The sequence below is a fragment of the Macrotis lagotis genome, chromosome 4 (genome assembly GCF_037893015.1).
Source record: "Macrotis lagotis isolate mMagLag1 chromosome 4, bilby.v1.9.chrom.fasta, whole genome shotgun sequence".
NCBI classification, from domain to species: Eukaryota; Metazoa; Chordata; class Mammalia; order Peramelemorphia; family Peramelidae; genus Macrotis; species Macrotis lagotis.
This window is the reverse complement of record NC_133661.1, coordinates 88,691,502-88,709,277: the sequence shown is the minus strand read 5'-3', so window position 1 is coordinate 88,709,277 and position 17,776 is coordinate 88,691,502. Positions and strand designations below refer to the sequence as shown.

The following is a 17,776-nucleotide window of genomic DNA, read 5'->3' as shown; positions in this document are numbered from 1 at the left end:
AGTGATTCGTCCAAGGTCATACAGCTAGGCAATTATTAAGTGTCTGAGACCGGATTTGAACTCAGGTCCTCCTGACTCCAGGGCAGGTGTTCTATCTACCGTGCCACCTAGCTGCCCCTAATTAGATAATCTCTAAAGCCCTTGTCCACCAAAACACTTTGGTGATTTTGATTGAATTTTTGCTGCTTCCTGAATCTTTTGTTTCCCTGGTAGAATGGAGGGGTGTCTAATTTCCAAGAATATCTAGTACTTATTCTCTTCACATATACTAGCTATAATTAGTAATTTCTTGTCTCTTTGCCTCTGCTAACATAATTCCCTATATCTAGAATATCCTCTGCATCATCTTTGACTACTGAAATCCATCTATATTTTAAGATTCAACTCTGAAAGCACTTTTTCATGTAGGTTTCCTTGATCTTCCTTTCCTTCCTCTGATCTCTTATAGATTTTAGTTTTTCTTATGTGCTCTTCATATTCTATGTGGTATGTTCATGAGTGTGCATTCCCCCTTCTCCCTCCTTCCCCACCTTCTTACTTATGAGAGAAAGTAAAGTGTAATGAGAGGAACTTTGGACATGGAGACATTCAAATTCTAGTTCTAATCCTTACTATATATGTGATCATAGACAAGTTAATTGGACATCATCGACTTTTATCTCTTTGCTTGAGAATTGGAGAGAGACTCATGAGGTTGCTATGAGAAAAGTACTTTATAAACTGTAGCATTCTATACAAATATAAATTCTTATTTATTTTTCTGTAAGTTCCCAAAGACTAAACACCACCTTATGTTTCCCTTAAATCTTAAGACAGGGCCTTTACATAATAGATGCCTAATAAATATCAAAGGATTGAGTAAATGTTTCTATAGAAAAATGAGTTCTGAATTTAACAAGTGACTTATACACAACTTTCATATATGTTTATATATGTAATATATGTAATATAATATGCCCATTAATATACTTAATACTATATAAATACATGTAATATATCATATACATTTGCATGCAATTAAATACCTATTTGTCTATAATGATTTAGAAAATGACATCATGGCATAGTAGGAACAATACTGATTTTGGAATCAGAAGACCTGGTTTCAAATTCTATTCTTCCCCTTTAATTGCCAGTTAAACAATTCACTTCACCTCCTCAAGACTCCAGTTCTTCATCTTTCCACTGAGGGAATTAATCAAAAGTTCTAAGATTCTTTTCAATTTAAAATCTCTAAGTTCTATTTTCTAATTGGTTTACTGCTTCTTAAATCACTTGACATTTTTGCTTTGCCAAAAATTTCTTTGAAAAAAAGAGTCAACAGATCATTGCTAATCCCAACTTCAGATAAATCTATGCTCCCCTAGGGTAGCCAAAAGGCCCCATGCTTCCAAGTGAGTGATAAGAACTGGGCCACTGTATTCTAGGGATAATAACATAATGTTTTATTCTGATGTGATAACCCATTGGTGAAATCAATTAGATGAATTTTTTTCTCCTTTCAGGTGCCCAAGAGATAACACCTATGCAACATACTACTCGCCATCCCCACACCTGGCTCGCTTTGGGTTCAGATCTTTCACTTTCCTGGATAGATTCCCTTCTGTTCACATGAAGTGTAAATTGTTGGTGTGTCAGGCTTATGATTATTCCTCACGATGCTACAGAGGATGTGTAACAAGGTCCAAAAGAGACACAAGTTCCTTTCAGAAGACAGTGGATGTTGTTTTGGGGCCATTCAAACTCCAGAAATAAGAAGCAAAAGACTGAAATCTGGTAAACTCAAAAACTTGGTGAGCTCTGACTACACTTGAAGCTAAGTGATCAGACTAGTTCAATGAGCAAATTAATTAGTGACCAAAATAGCAATTTTAATATGACTAGATTTAATTTTTTCTCTTTGAATCAGTTGCTCTGTGTAGAAACATTGTGTGTTCCCTTTGAAAAAAAATTTACCAAATGATTCCAAAAGGCTGCTTCAGAACACAAGCCAAAGTGATTTTAGGCATAATTTATCTATAGAAACAAGGAAAAAGAAATGAGAATTTAGAAAAGATTCACTGACAGAATACAAAGTTCAGGTCATACATTAGACAAAACAGTATGTGTGGCAGTAATCAAAAGTAATATAGCATATTCTCTTAGGCCATGGATCCTAATTCCCATATAATGTTAAGAGTAGTGTACTAGTAAATGTTTAACAACCAGTTCTTCAGAGAGAAAAAATAAATTGGACTCATTTCAAAGTTTCATTTGCATTGTTAATCTTTTATCCATTACTTTCTTAAATCTAGACAATCAATAAAATAATAAATCAAATCCTGATTTGGAGCATTTGCCAATTTCCAAAAGCATAGAGAAAAATTTAAATATCTGCTCTTATGAGCCAGTTGAGCTGACTCTAACCCCCACCGCCCCAGAACCATGATGTTTATCTCAGGAAGATAGCTTTAATGTGAATGGTATCAAGTTTCAGATTTTACTTAGATAAAATGGACCAACAAGATAACCCCCCTTTTTGTTCAAATGTAGTATATTTGCTAGAATAAAGCAAGAATAAAGAAAGTTGTACTTTGTGGTTTAGGGGAAAGATCACAGAACTGGGGATTCAGAAGACTGTCGTTAGTTAGGGTCTAGGCTTTACCAGTGCTGGTGAAATCATGTCACTTCTCTGGATCTTATTTATCTTTCCTGAAAAGTGGGAATTCTAGAATTTGTACTCCCTACGTCACAAAAGCTTTGTAAACCTTAAATTATTCCATGAAGAAAGACTGATGAGGCTCTTGCTCCATGATGTATGCTAAGGACGAGGGATTACAAAAATAAAAAGGTGGAGTCCCTGTTCTCAACAGGGGATAGATGCCCCTACATAGCTGCAGGCATATAAAAATAAGCAAATTTCCTTGTGCAGTTTTAAGCTATTAAAACATGTATATGTATATGTATATGTATGTATACATAAATATGAAAACATATGCTAATATATTATATATGATGCACATTCTCAATATCTGCACACATTAATAATAACTAGCATTTATAGAGAGTATATTATGTTCCGGTACTTGAGAAATATTATTCTATTTGATGCTCACACCAACCCTGGGAGAGAGATGCTGCTATTATCCTCAGTTTAGATTTGAGGAAACTGATGCAAACAGAACTGAAGTGATTTGCCATAGGTCTAGGTCTTGACTCTGGCCCCAGCACTCTGTCTACTGTGCTGTCTAGCCTATAAATCTATTTCTCTATATCTCTACCTGGAGCTATCTATAGATCCATATAGCTCTATAGGGGTCTCTGCCTCTTATCTTATATCTCCATAGTGATATGTGAATATCTAAAGGATATAAAGATCTCTCTAGAGATATAAATGTGAATATATAGATAGGCATAAAGATATAGATATGGACTAATAAGTAGAGCTCATATGATGATATTTCTAGTCATTTAGATATAGATCAATAGATGAATAAAGATATAGGTATCTATAGATAGAAAGATATAGATGTGGACTGATAGAACTCATAGGAAGATATCTCTAAACATTTAGATATAGATGATATATATAGATATAGATATTTAGAGATATAGATCTATAGGTAGACATAGAAATAGATGTCTAGCTACAGATCAATAGTTATAAAAATATAGATTATACCTAGCAGTCTATATCTATATTTTTCTATGTCTATATATAAACCCATATCTATATGTCTAGAGATATCTACATATGAGTTATACTATCAGTCCATAGCTAAATCTTTATGGAAATGTATAGATTCATATCTATATCTCTAGACAGAGATTTATATCTCTTAGATATCTTTATCTAAGTGGTACAGGAGATAGAGTGCTGGGCCTGGAATCAAGAAGACCCGAGTTCAAATCTGCTCTCAAACACTTATTAGCTATAGATAAAGATATAGATATCATCTCCAAAAAATAAATAGGGAGAACACTAGTAGCTAGAATGTAGGAGTGAATAGGCAACTGAAAAGGGCAGGAATCCGGAAAAGTTTCATGTAGAAAGTAGTACATTATTATGATTTTACAAATAATTATTATGGTAAATATATTATTATTATTTTATGATTTAAAAATCATAGAATATTTGAACTAGAAGACACACATTAAAGATCATTTGATACAACCTTTTTTTTAATAAAGAAGGAAACTGAGGAACAAGTAAAGGAAATGACTTGCCCAAGTCATACTGTGAAATTAGTGTTATAGAGATTTCAGGGGAACATAATATAATAGAAATAAATTCCAAAGAATTGCTAGTTTTCAGACTATAATGTTTTTATAATTAAAACAAAAACCAAATATCAAAAAGTACTTTTAAAATCAATTAGATAACACATTAACATTTGCATATAATCAGTTAAGTCTTTCTCTTATGTGGTTCATAAAGAGCCTTCTCAATAACCTTTCTATGGGTCTTTGTTGAATCTCTGGGTCATGTCTCGTCCTTGATATTAAATAACAAGAACAAAAATTAATGTTTTCTCTCATCTTCTCAGATTGATCTATTACAGATGTTGATGATAAGACTGCCTGAATCCCAGGAGAGCTTTGCCCTCCTTGCTGTTTCTGCTGCTTCCTTCCTTCTGGTTGTGGTGTTTGCTGCCTTTGTACTGAAGAAAAAGAACTAGTCTTTTCTGTGGTGGTGTCTTTTCCATAAAATGTGAAGAGTAGAGTCTGTTTGCCTCCCTCGGTGGCACAGTCCCTTGGAAGCCATGCAATCCAAGAAAAGTCTACATTCAAGAACCCTAAATGAAGAATATGTCCTAAACATTGAGCCTTGATTTTGTTTGTGATGGCATAATTTAACTGGTGGTGAGGATGAGGCAGAGTGGTGTGAGTTCTCTGTGTTGTTCAGTAGATTAGATTTGTTAGAAATATTAAGCGGTTAAACTTTTTAAAAGTTAAGCACTTGCCAGTGAAAAGAAATTCTATATAAAATTTTGATTTGAAAAACACAATTAAGAAGAGAAGATTCTACTAGATAGAATTCCTAAAGTTTGGGTCTGCATTTGGAAAATGGAAAATGAATATGAACCTCTTAAAGCAAATCATAGACTGAATAAAATAATTTTGTTTAAGCAATATTGGTATTATCTGTATTTTCTGAAACAGCATGTGAATACTGAGATATCCGTCAGTTGTTGGAAGGGAATGTTTTCAATCACCACTGTGGTCTTGTGGGAAAATATTTGTAGTCTGGTAGATGAAAAGTCTGGAGGTCTTGGTGTTAGTCTCTCTACTTTGACACTAAATGATTGAGTGACCTCAGGCACACTTTGAGAATGTTTCATCAAATTTTAAATATGGGGGTTGAACTGCTCTAGTGTTTGTCAAAACCAAGTCAAGTAAAATTGACTTTTATTGTGTCAACCATATCTAGAAATGTACATGGATATGTATAACTAATGACACAAAAGTAGGCAAAAAAGCAAAATAACCCAAAGCAAGTAAAACAAAATTGTCCCTACTCTCTGTACTCTTAAGGAGTTCACTATCTAATGGAGAAAATTTGCAAAAAACCTTGCACAAACAAGATATTTGCAAATAAGCTGAAGTTCATTCCAGAATTTAGGCACTAAGATTAAGGAGGATTGAGAGATGCTGGGATTTTAAATAGGATTTGAAGGATGCCAGGAGAAAGAAATTAGGCTTGGGAGAAAATTCTAGGCATGGGGGACAGGATAATGCTCTAGATTGGGAATAAGTAGTTTAGGTGTCAGGAATAGAAAGGTCAGTTTTACTCTCACAATGACCACCCTAGTCCCCACTGCCTAAAAGTGACCCCAATTCTTTTTAAACATTTACCATCAGAGTATGTTATACAAAGGAATATCTGCTTCAATGGTATAGTATTCCTTTTAACATCTGTAGGGTAAAATCCCTCCTTATACCACCTCAGTACTTGGAAATGGGTAGGGGATTATGCTCCCAGTTGAACCCAATTCCTATATAGCATAGTCTCACCAAATTCCAAGTTCAAAGAACCCCTTGGGCTTGCATCTTGACAAACTTCCCTTAATGGAGGTGTAACACATACCACTAACATTATTGGATTGCCACTGTCTTCTGGTGTTATTATCGTTCCTGATGGTTCTGTTTTTTTTTTTACCAATCTCAAGTAGTATGAGGCTTCAATTGAACCAGCAGTCTCTAGAGGATGTTCTTCTTCTTTAAAGAAAAATAATTTTTTTTCATTTTTTTCCAATTTCATGTAAAGATAGTTTTCAACACTCATATCTTTTTTCTACAATAGTCACATTGTAAAAGTAAACCTAAAACCTTCCTATTACCTAAAAAGAGAAACATTCAAGAAAAATATAATGACAAAAAAGTATACTTCAATCTGTAATCAGACACCATCAACTCAGTCTTTGGAATGGAAAGTATTCTTTATCATAAGTCCTTCATTGTTTTCTTGAGTCACAGAATTGCTGAGAAAAGGTAGATCTTTCACAGCTTATCATCCTGCAATATTGCTGTTACTCTCTATAAGGTACATTCCCCATTGCATCTGCTCAGGGTAAGTTTTTTACTGAGAGCATCCTGCTCATCTTTTCCCATGACAGAAAAGCATTTCATCTCAATCACATACATAATTTGTTCAGTCATTTGCCAAACCTGAGCATGCCCTTACACACGCCAGCTCCCCACCATCAGAAAAGAACTGCTTTAAATATATATATATATATATATATATATATATATATATATATATATATATATATGCATACAGAGAGGGGGAGAAAGAGAGAGAGAGAGAGAGAGGGAGAGAGAGAGAGAGAGAGAGAGAGAGAGAGAGAGAGAGAGAACAATAGTGAGCAATATTAATTTGTTTCTTCCTCTATTTCTTCTCTTCTGGAATATAGACCTAGGAATAGCAATGCTAGATCAAAGGGAAGGCATAGTGTTATTTCCCTTTGGGAATATTTACAAATTGCTCTACAGAATTGTTGAATCATTTCACAACTCCTCTAAAAGTACATCAATATATCAATACTTCCTTTCCAACATTTGTCATTTTCTCCTTCTCTTCTATTAGCCAATCCAGTAGGTATAAGGTAGTCCCACAGAATTATTCCAACCCACATTTCTCCTATCAATAGTGAGGTCGGACTTCTTTTTAATGATTTAAATAGATTGCATTGATAACATCTGAAAAACTGTTTATATCTTGGTCCTTTATCAATTGAAGAATGGTTCTTATTTTTTTATACATTTGACTAGTTATCCATCACTGAGAAATGAGGTCTTTATCAGAGGTCTTTATCAGGTCTTTATTTTGTTTCAATATTTTTTCCCACAGTTACTATTGCTAAATGTATTTCCCTCCATCCTATTCCGCCAACCCCTATTTATTCTACTCTCTTCTCTTTCTCTCTTTCTCTCTTTCTCTCTGTCTCTCTGTCTCTGTCTCTCTCTCTCTCTCTCTCTCTCTCTCTCTCTCTCTCTCTCTCTCTCTCTCTCTCTCTCTCTCCTTTTACCATGTCCTTCCTCAAAAGTATTTTGCATCTGATTATTCCCTCTCACAATCTTTTCTCCCTTCTATCACCCACCCCCATTCCATCTTCCCCCCTTCCACTACACTGCAGAAAATTTTTTTTCTCTTTTATGTGAAATAATTTGCACAATTCTACCTCTATCCTTTCCTTTCACTCAATACATTCCTCTTTTGTCTATTAACTCCATCTTTTTTAATACAGTATACTTCAATTCAACTCCCACCTGTGCCTTGTCTATATATGCTTCTTTTAACTTCCCAAATTGATGAGAAAGTTCATATGGATTATCAATATCATCTTCCCATGCAGGAATATAAGCAGTTCAACATCATTAAGTCCCTTATGATTTGCATTTTCTGTTTATCTTTTTATACTTCATTTGAGTCTTGTATGTGAAGATCAAATTTTCTGTTAAGCTCTGGTCATTTCATCAGCAAAGTCTGAAAGTGCCCTATTTCTTTGAATATCCATCTTTTCCCCTGAAAGAGTAAGTTCAGTTTTGCAGGGGAGTGAATTCTTTGTTGTAATTCAAACTTTTTTTGCCTTATCATATTCAAAGTCTTATGATCTCTTAAAGTAGAAGCTGTTAAATCTTGTGTTATCCTGACTTTAGTTCCACAACATTTGAATTGTTTCTTTATGACTGCTTGCAATATTTTCTCCTTGACTTGGGAACTCTGAAATTTAACTATAAATGTTCCTGGCAGTTTTCATTTTTGTATCTCTTTCAGGTGGATTCTTTCAATTTCTATTTTAACCACTCTGCTTATAGAATAGCAGAAAAAATTTTTTCTTAATATCTTGAAAAATGATGTCCAGGGTCTATATTTTTTTGATCATGGCTTTCAGGTAGTCCAATGACTTTTAAATTATCTCTCTTGAATCTGTTTCCAGGTCAATTTTTTTCCCAATGAGAGTTTTTACATCTTCTTCTAATTTTTCATTCTTTTGATTTGGTTTGATTGATTCTTCATTCCTCACAATCATCAGCTTCCCTTTGCTCCATTATACATTGTAAAAAATTATTTTCTTCAGTGAGCCTTTGAATCTCCATTTCCTTTTGATCAAGTCTCCCAATTCCTCATTGCCTTTTTGTAGCACTTTTCCCATTTGGCCTAGTTTGGTTTTTAAGATGTTATTTTCTTCAGTATTTATTGGTATCTCCTTCACCAAGACACTGATTTGGTTTTCATGATTTTCCCACATTGCTCTCATTTCTCTTTCCAATTTTTCCTCTACCTCCCTTACTTGATTTTCAAAGTCTTTTTTGAGCTCTTCCATGGTCTGAGACCAATTCATTTTTTTTTCTTGGAGACTTTGGATGCAAAAGCTTGGATTTCATTATCTTCTTCTGAGTGTGTATTTTGATCTTTCATATGACCAAAATAATTGTTTGTAGTCAGATGTTTTTCTTCTATTGTTTCCTCATTTCCACAGACTATGACTTGATTTTTAACACTTTGTTAAGGTAGGACTTTGCTTCCAGGTGGAGGATGTGCTGTCCCAAGCCTTTGAGAGTTTTTGTAACTGTTTTCAGAAATACTCGTTTTCAATTCTTCTATGACCTTCTATGACCTTCTATGACTGCCCTCCTGGCCTCTGCTCTGATCTATGGACAACCAAAAGCATTCCTCTCTGCCCTGGAACTATGAGGAGGGGCCCCTGTTCCTCTCTGGCAGTAAGCTCTACTGTACTTGTGCCCCTTTTCCTGGGATTGGGGCCCCAGTCTGTGACTCAGATCTGAGGATGGAAAAAATAACAGAGCCCTGTAATCTCCTTCTGACCCCCTTACTCTCTGAGGGCTGAGTTCTTGATGGCTCCAGAGGTCTGCTCCTGATCCCCTGGGGTTGGATCTGTGCTTCTGAGGCATGTTCTAGACTGTGCTCCCCTCTTACCCCTGTGCCTCAAAGATTTCCTGCTGACCTTCCAAGTTGTCCTTGGCAATCCCTAGTCTGAGGGGTCTGCTGCCATAGACCCAGGAGCCCTGTGGTCTGTTCCTGGGTGATTGGAGCTGGTTTAATCTGTTGCAGCCAGGCTGCAAGTCTTTTCCAACCTTGGTACAACACATTCTTCCCATGGATCTGCCAAGTTTCCTTGAACTGGTAAATTGATTCACTCAGTCTTCTTGTGGGTTCTTCCACTTCTGAATTTGGTTATAATCATTATTTAAAGGATTCCGAGTGACTTGGGAGAGAGCTCCAGTAAGTCTATATTTCACCATCTTGACTCTGCCTTCGCTTTTCTTTTCTGTTGCTTAGAAAAGATGCACTAATACCAATTGACTCAAAACTGTACTTTCAAATAATCAGAGCTGACAAAAAAAATCTCTCCTTGCCACTCCAATCCATTCTATTCTAAGAATTAGTGAATGTTACTATGATATCCAATGTACAACCAGGTGGCATGCTGGCTAGAGCTCTTGGCTTGGAACCAAGAAAACTCATCTTCATGAATTCAAATATGGTCTCAAATACTAATTAACTGTGTGACCCTGGCACAGTCACTTTATTCTGTTTGCCTCACTTTCCTCATCTGTGAAATGAGCTGAAGAATGAAATAGCAAACCATTCCAATATCTTTTCCAATAAAACCCCAAATGGGATGTGGGAAATCTGGGACACTAATACATTGTTGGTGGAGCTGTGAACTCATCCAAACTTTCTGGAGAGTAATTTGAGATTATGCCCAAAGGGCAACAAAATGTGCATACCCTTTGATCCATCAATACCACTACTGGGTCTATACCTTAAAGAGATGATGAAAAAGGGTAAAAACATCATTTGTACAAAAATATTCATAGCAGCCCTGTTTGTGGTGGCAAAGAATTAGAAATCAAGTAAAAATCCTTCAATTAGGGAATAGTTTAACACACTGTGGTATATATAACATGCAACCAATGTAAAGACTAACATAATGCCTTCTGTTGGGGGGGGAGCAAGAATGCAGGAAAAATTGTAAAACTTAAATTAAATAAAATCTTTCTACAAAAAATAAAAAAAGAAAGATCAATCCTAAAAAAATCTTTAAAACAATAAAAAAAAGAAAACCCCAAATGTGATTCAGAAGAGTGAGACAAACCAAGTAAACCACAGCATGCCAACATACAGTACTGAAATTTGTGGAACAAATATCTCTATTCCTTCTGGACATTTGTATTTTTTTGCAAGGCAAATGAGGTTGCGTGGCTTGCCCAAGGCCACACAGCTAGGTAATTATTAAGTGTCTGAGGTTGGATTTGAACTCAGGTACTCCTGACTCCAGGACCGGTGCCCTGTCCATTTTGTCACCTAGCTGCCCCTTGGAGACTTGTATTTTTAAAGAGATAAAGTTTAGGGGTAGATAACCACATCAGCTAAAACATGAAGAGAATTTAATTAAAATTCATTGGAAATTATTGTCTTATGACATCAACAAAAGCAGGATGAGGATGGTAAAAAGAATATTGCCTTGGAAATCAAAAATCTGAAATGTAGTATAGTATGGGCCAACATGCTACTGACGCCAAGTCATTTGTTCTCTTGGGTTCTCAGTTCTTCATCATAGTACTAGTTTTCTAAGGTTTTCTCCACCATTAGCATATTATGAATGTGTTCTGGAGATGCTAACCACAGCCATATTTAGAGCATAGAACTATTCTAGGATATAAAACCTTCCCCAAGTCCCTTTCTAAAGGAATCTATCTGGTTGCTAAGGTTTATGTAGAAATGGTGCAGAGAATTTATTAGTCATTCTATAATCATGAAAGCCTATGGAAATCTCAGGAATGCTAGGTGGTACAGACTGTCTGGCCTGAAATCAGAAAGACTCACCTTCCTGAGTTCAATTTTGGCCTCAGGAATTTACTTGCTGGGTGACCCTGGGAAAATCACTTTACTCTGTCTGCCACAATTCCCTTGTCTTTAAAATGAGCTGTTTAAGAAAATGGCAAATCATTCCAGTGTCTTTGCCAAGAAAACCCCAAATAGGACCATGGCAAACTCTTGGAAATTTAAATTCATTTACCTTTTTCTATGTTCCATTTTCACAGAAGATAAATTTAGAAGCCACCTTGTCCAGTCTTCTGAATTTACATATGAGGAAATTGAGATCCATTAATTTGGTCAAATTCACACAAGTAGCAATTGGCCGAGATGGTATTTGAATGTAGATACTCTAACCTAATACTCTTTCTACTGAATCTTATGACTTTTCATTTTTAAAATAGGGGGACTTGGATTAGATGACCTCAAAAATCTCCTCTATTTCTAATTCTATAGTCCTGTGATCTTGTAAAATAGTCCCTTTCATCACTAAACAAAAAAAAATACAATGCTTTAGAATCCATTATCTTATTTGATCTTCACAATAACTCTATTGGTCAATGAAAAATTAAAATGTATATAGAATAATTATATGTGTATACACACACACACTGTCTACATATGTATATGTGCACCTAATGGCATCCATCTATGGGAGGGGGAAGAAAAAAGAATTTATACCATAATTTTATTATATATTTAATACCAAATGCATTCATTTTTTTTGCCATGTTACATTGTGGAAGTGCTTGTTTTGTTCTGTGAATTAAGAATAAAATAAATTGGAAAAGAATTACTTAGAATTACTTAGCAGAGGAGAATGCTGGTGCTCAGAGAGTTGAGTTACTTATTCATGATCACACAGTTCAATCATGTAATCTCAGATAGATGAACTCCTTCCATTTGATTACTCCTCCTCCCAACTACCCTGGGAGAAATTTTTTTTTTAAAATAAGCCAAAGTCCTAAATGGACATAAATGAAAATTGAAGAGAGATATGAGTGAGCTTCCTTAAACAGGGTGGTAACAGGGGAGAGATTGTAACAATTTTTTTTTGTTCCCAGGGAAGAGAGGAAAAAAAAATTACCAGTGAAATTTCTGACTTCCTTGGATAGTTGTAGCTGTCATCTTTCAAACTGTTGTGAAACCATGGTGTAAAAGGTCCAACACTTCCCCACCTGTCTCCCCTTCTGTCCTATGTGGTTTTTCATTCATTCCATTTTCCTCTGGCTCTTAAACTACTTAGAATCACGGGGAGACCAATTACCAGGTCTTTGTAGTATTGATTTATCCATGATACTTGTCCTGAATTCCACCGGCTTGTGTGTCCTCATAGCAGTTTCCAACTTCACAGAACTGATATACAAGTCCTGAGACCCCATTTCTGAAAGGCTGCCAATTGCTGCTTTGAACAACCCTGACCTCACCATGCTTTCTGAGACTGGATAAGGATTCATAACCCTTCTGCAATGCCCCCCCCCCCCCGCCAAATCAATAGAAAACATTTAAAATATCCATGTGTATTCCAGCTCTTAGTAACGTAGTTTTTACTTCTTTCTCCTATCATGCCTTTTCCTTCCTACTGGAAAGGAAAACAAAAACAAAAGCAAAACTCACTTGATTCAACTATCCCTGCTAGCCTCATTCTCCTCTCTCATCTTTTTTACAGTTAGACTCCATAAGAAAGCTTCTTTTAACTAGTGTCTCCACTTCTGGGGCAACAAGGTGTTACAGTGGATAGAGTTAAATTCCTGATTTCCAATCTGGTCTCAGTTACTTATTAGCTGTATAACCCTGAACAAGTGACTTAAACCTTTTTGCTTTCATTTCCTCATCTATAAAATGAGCTGGAGAAAAAAATAGCAAATTATATCACTATCTTAGTTAAGAAAGCCCCAAAGGCAAACCTATCAGTTTGGCTAAGATGAGAAAAAGGGAAGATCAATGTTGGAGAGGTTGTGGGAGGATTGAGACATTGATGCATTGTTGGTGGAGTTGTGAATGGATCCAACCTTTCTGGAGAGCAATATGGTACTAAGCAATAAAACTGTTCATACCCTTTGACCCAGCAATTCCAATTCTAGGTCTATATCCAGAAGAAATCATAAAAAATGGGAAAGTCCCACATGTTCCAAAATATTCACAACAGCTCTTTTTATAGTGGCAACAAATTGGAAATTGAGGGGACACCCATCAATTGGGGAATGGTCTAATGTGAATACCATGGAGTACTATTGTTCTATAAGAAACAATAAATGGTCAGACTCTTGAGAAGCATGGAATGACTTATAGGATCTGATGCTAAGTGAAGGGAGCAGAACCAAGAGAACAACATACACATAAACAACAACGTTGTTAGATGAATAATCTTGATGGAAGCAGCTCCTCTCAGCAGTTCAAAGAGCTAGGACAACTATATTTGACTGGCTACAGACAATGCTATCTCCATCCAGAGGAAGTAAAACAAAATGAAACAAAACAAATAACCTCTTCGGAATCTGATGAACATTTTACAAAAATTATCTCTTATGTGTCTCCTTCCCTTATTCCTAATTTTTCATATGGAAAATGACTAATCTGTAAACCTGTTTATCAAAAAAAAAAAAGAAAACTCCAAATGAACTCATGAAGAATAGAATGTGATTGAAAATGACTGAATAACAACATCTACTTCCTTCTCTTTCAGAGTCTCTACAGTATGGTTTCTAACTTCATCATTCAACTGAAATTACTCTTAATTGCTAAATCAATTGTTTCCTCTCAATGTTCATCTTGATCTTTATGCAATTCCTCTGACAACATCAGTAACCCTCTTCAGCTGAATACTATCTCCTCTTTAGGTTTTCATGCAACACTCTCCTGGTTTTCCTACCTGTCTAACTTCTTCTCATCTGAGTTAAGACATGATACTAAATTTCTATTGTGCTGCCTCATTGTGGGTATGAAGGTGAAATAGGGCTTACAAAGACTGATGTTAATAGAAGGTAAGCTCTCGCATTTCTTAACATCTAGAATGGCTTTGAGAATGCCTCGGGGGCAGATTCCATGCAAGGATCAGTCCCATCAACCTCATAGAAACTCTACCAATATATTCAGAGAACAACAGCATCACTTTTGGAGATTATCCAGTTCAACCTGTACCTGACCAAGAAACTCCTCTCAAATCTCTCCAATAAGTATATATGTCTTTGTTTAAAGACCTCCAGTTAGGGGAAACATTTTGATGTTGACTCATTCTACTTTCTAATTTTCTACTATATATTTCCTTATATAAATCAAAATCTGATTCCCTGAAACTTTTATTCCTTTGTTCCAATTTTGTCTCTTCCTTCCTTCCTTCCTTCCTTCCTTCCTTCCTTCCTTCCTTCCTTCCTTCCTTCCTTCCTTCCTTCCTTCCTTCCTTCCTTCCTTCCTTCTTTCCTTCCTTCCTTCCTTCCTTCCTTCCTTCTTTCTTTTCCTACTTTTTTTCCCTTTTTCCTGCCTCCCCTCCTTTCCTCTTTGAGTCTTCATCCTTCCTTTCTTCCACCTGTCTCCTTTGTAGTGTAAGTTTCTCTGAGAATGTTATCCAATTGACTGAAATGACCTTGTCCTCCATCAAAATCTGGAGATTGTTTGGTTTTTATTGATTTTTTAAACATGAGTTGTATCCAGTCAAGGTTTCTTCATTCATTCTGTACTTTCTGAATGAAGCTCCCTTTTAAAAAATAGCATCTTCCTGATTTGTCCTCTCCTTTCTACCTCTATATACTTTAGCTCTGGTCTTCCAAATCCCCTGACTAGAATATAGTTCATGAAATTGAGCTGCTGATCATAATGAGAGCATCAGGTTTCTCAGATCCATCCAGGATCTGAGACTATTTGCCCACTTGTAAAATGGAGATAATGATATTTATAATACCCACCGCATACAGTTGTGAGTAAAGTACTTTGAAAATGGTAAACATCATATAAATGTGTTTTATTATTCTTATCTTTACTCTTCCCCACCCTTGAATTCCATTTATTCTTTTCCACTTTTCATAGCAGTACTGAAGTCTGAGGCCTTTCAGAAATGAATTCTCTCTGGGCCACAATTACCAAAAAAACTGGCTTTGTTCCATAGAAAGATGAAACTAAAAATGAAAGTGCACACCTATATTCCAAAAGTCAACTTTGTTCACTTAAAAATATTATCACCTACTAAGAAGGTGACAAATATTTGGTCAGTAACATTCCTCAGAAGCTAAAGCTCTAAATGGGTGATCTTGTGGTATCTTTAGGGCTTGGCAAAATTTAAAAGGAAAAAAGGCAGTGGTTCAGGAGTGTCCTGAAATAATTAAGATGTTAAGAAATTTGTAAAGGCACAAGGTCTTAAGATTCTGAAAACATGAGGAAGATTGAAAATCCTCCTTAATCTAGTTAGGGGAAAATGTATTGTGAAACAGTCTCGAGATGCATTAAGAAAAGCAAATAATTAAGGATCACTGATAAGGACTAACACTCCTCATGTAGAACTGTGATAGTAGAAAGAGTTCTTGAATTGAAGTCAAAGGACCTGATTTCTAACTCTTAGCTTCTGCCATTTATTAGCTGTGCAACTCCAAGTTGGACAAATCATTTTAGCAATCTATGTCTAAATTTTTTCCTCTGGACTCTGTGGATGGTGATTGATATTAAAACTGAATAACATTTCTCATTAGATTGCTTAATAATTGCTTAATAATAATTATTATTGTTCCACTGATTTGTATTCTGAAGAGTCTACCAAGCTGAGTCACAACCCTCGGAAGATAAAAGATACATTGCAATAGTTTTTGTTCTTTTTTGTATGGTGAGGGAGTCTTAAATGTATTAGGTGTAGGTGCTTAGCAGGATATTACTGGGAGTGTAATGAAAGTTCCCTGTTGTTTGAGAGTTAGAAAACCTGGACTCCAGCACAGTCTCTATTTGAGATGTTTAAAAAGCAATTTAGTAGTTGGGACTGTAATTTCTCTTGGTAAAATCAGAGTATGAATATATATATATATATATATATATATATATATATATATATATATAATGTATGTATATATGTATGTGTCTTATCTACTGTTAACAGGTTGTGTATGAAGTGCCAGTGAAAGACATTGAAATCATAATGCTGGCTCTTAGTGACATATTTGAATATTCAACTGATCATAGTTTTAAGGAAAGCTAATGGTGATAAAAGGCTAAGATAATAGGGAATGAACACCAGCATGGAAGACAACCTTACAAAAAGTACTGAGAACAGGAGATAGAATGTCATTTATAAAGAAATGCAAATAGGACAATTTTACTGGAGCATAGTGTGTGTGAAGGGAAGTAATGTGTGATAAACTAGACAGGTAGTCTGGAGCCAAAGGAATTTGAATAGCAAAGACAGAAAACCTTATATTTTATCTTAAAGGGATTGAGTCATTCAAACAGCTATCAAATGCCTTTTGATTGATCTTCAACTTCATGTCTTCAAAGACTTATGCTTTCTGTAAGTTCCAGTCACTCACTCTCATTGGAAGAATATTTGTTTCAAAAAGAGACTATTGTCCTGAAGTTGTTAATTGAACTTATTGACCCTTCTCTTCTTATTCATTTCTATACTCATCATATTGTCCATTATTTCAAAGAAATATATATGTATTTGTATGTGTATGCATATATATATATATATATATATATATATATATATATATACACACACACATATATAATTGTGTCATCTCCAAACCCATCTGCCCCTCTTATTCAATTCTGTATCCATTCCATTGCCCACTTATAGTGTCCCTTCTGGAAAGAAACATGTGCATTTGTGTATGTGTTTGTGTGTATGCGTTAAAAGAGGAAGTCTATGGATCATTCATTCACCTTTATAATGTGGTCTGGAGAATAGGCATGCTGCATTTTCTAGTGTTTTCCATAGTAGATAGCTATGCCAAACTCTTTTGTAGGGTTATGAATCTTACTGAGGAGGCTCTTTGATGTTTTGGGACTTGATCATTTAATAAATCAACACTAAGTGTGCAAACTATAGAAATGTTAGCAAGTCCAGATATATTTAAAATTGAAAAAGATATGCTAAAATAAAGAACGTATTAAAGGGTGATAAAGATATCTACATAGTCTGCAACAAGGTGTCCAAGTGGATGGCACTAGGGGCCTGGAGTCATGAAGATTTGAGTTCAAATAAAGTTTTAGATAATTACTATATAATCCTGGGCAAGTCACCTAAACTCTCAGTTTCCTAACTGGAAATAATAGAGCACCTTACTCCTAGGTTGTTATAAAGGTCAAAATGAGGTAATATTTATAAAGCTCTCAGCAGTGTCTGACTAATTGTTGAGGCTTAAAATATTCTTATTTTCTTCTTTCCTTCTTTTAAAATTATACTGAATGGTACAGTTAGTGTACATTCTTAATTTATTTTTTCTTTATGGCTTGAAAGAATTGTCT

The 17,776-nt window shown here is 35.3% G+C and overlaps 1 protein-coding gene across 1 annotated transcript in view; it reads left to right on the top strand.

Annotated features, from left to right (window-relative positions):
• The window catches only part of LOC141521177 (scavenger receptor cysteine-rich domain-containing protein DMBT1-like), a 135,704-nt gene extending 130,592 nt beyond the window's left edge, over positions 1–5,112 (top strand). Inside the window, 2 exon segments of the mRNA XM_074233436.1 lie at positions 1,506–1,793; positions 4,527–5,112. Coding sequence (XP_074089537.1) covers positions 1,506–1,755 — 250 coding nt within the window. The 3' untranslated portion in view covers positions 1,756–1,793; positions 4,527–5,112.
• The last annotated feature ends 12,664 nt before the right edge of the window (positions 5,113–17,776 follow it).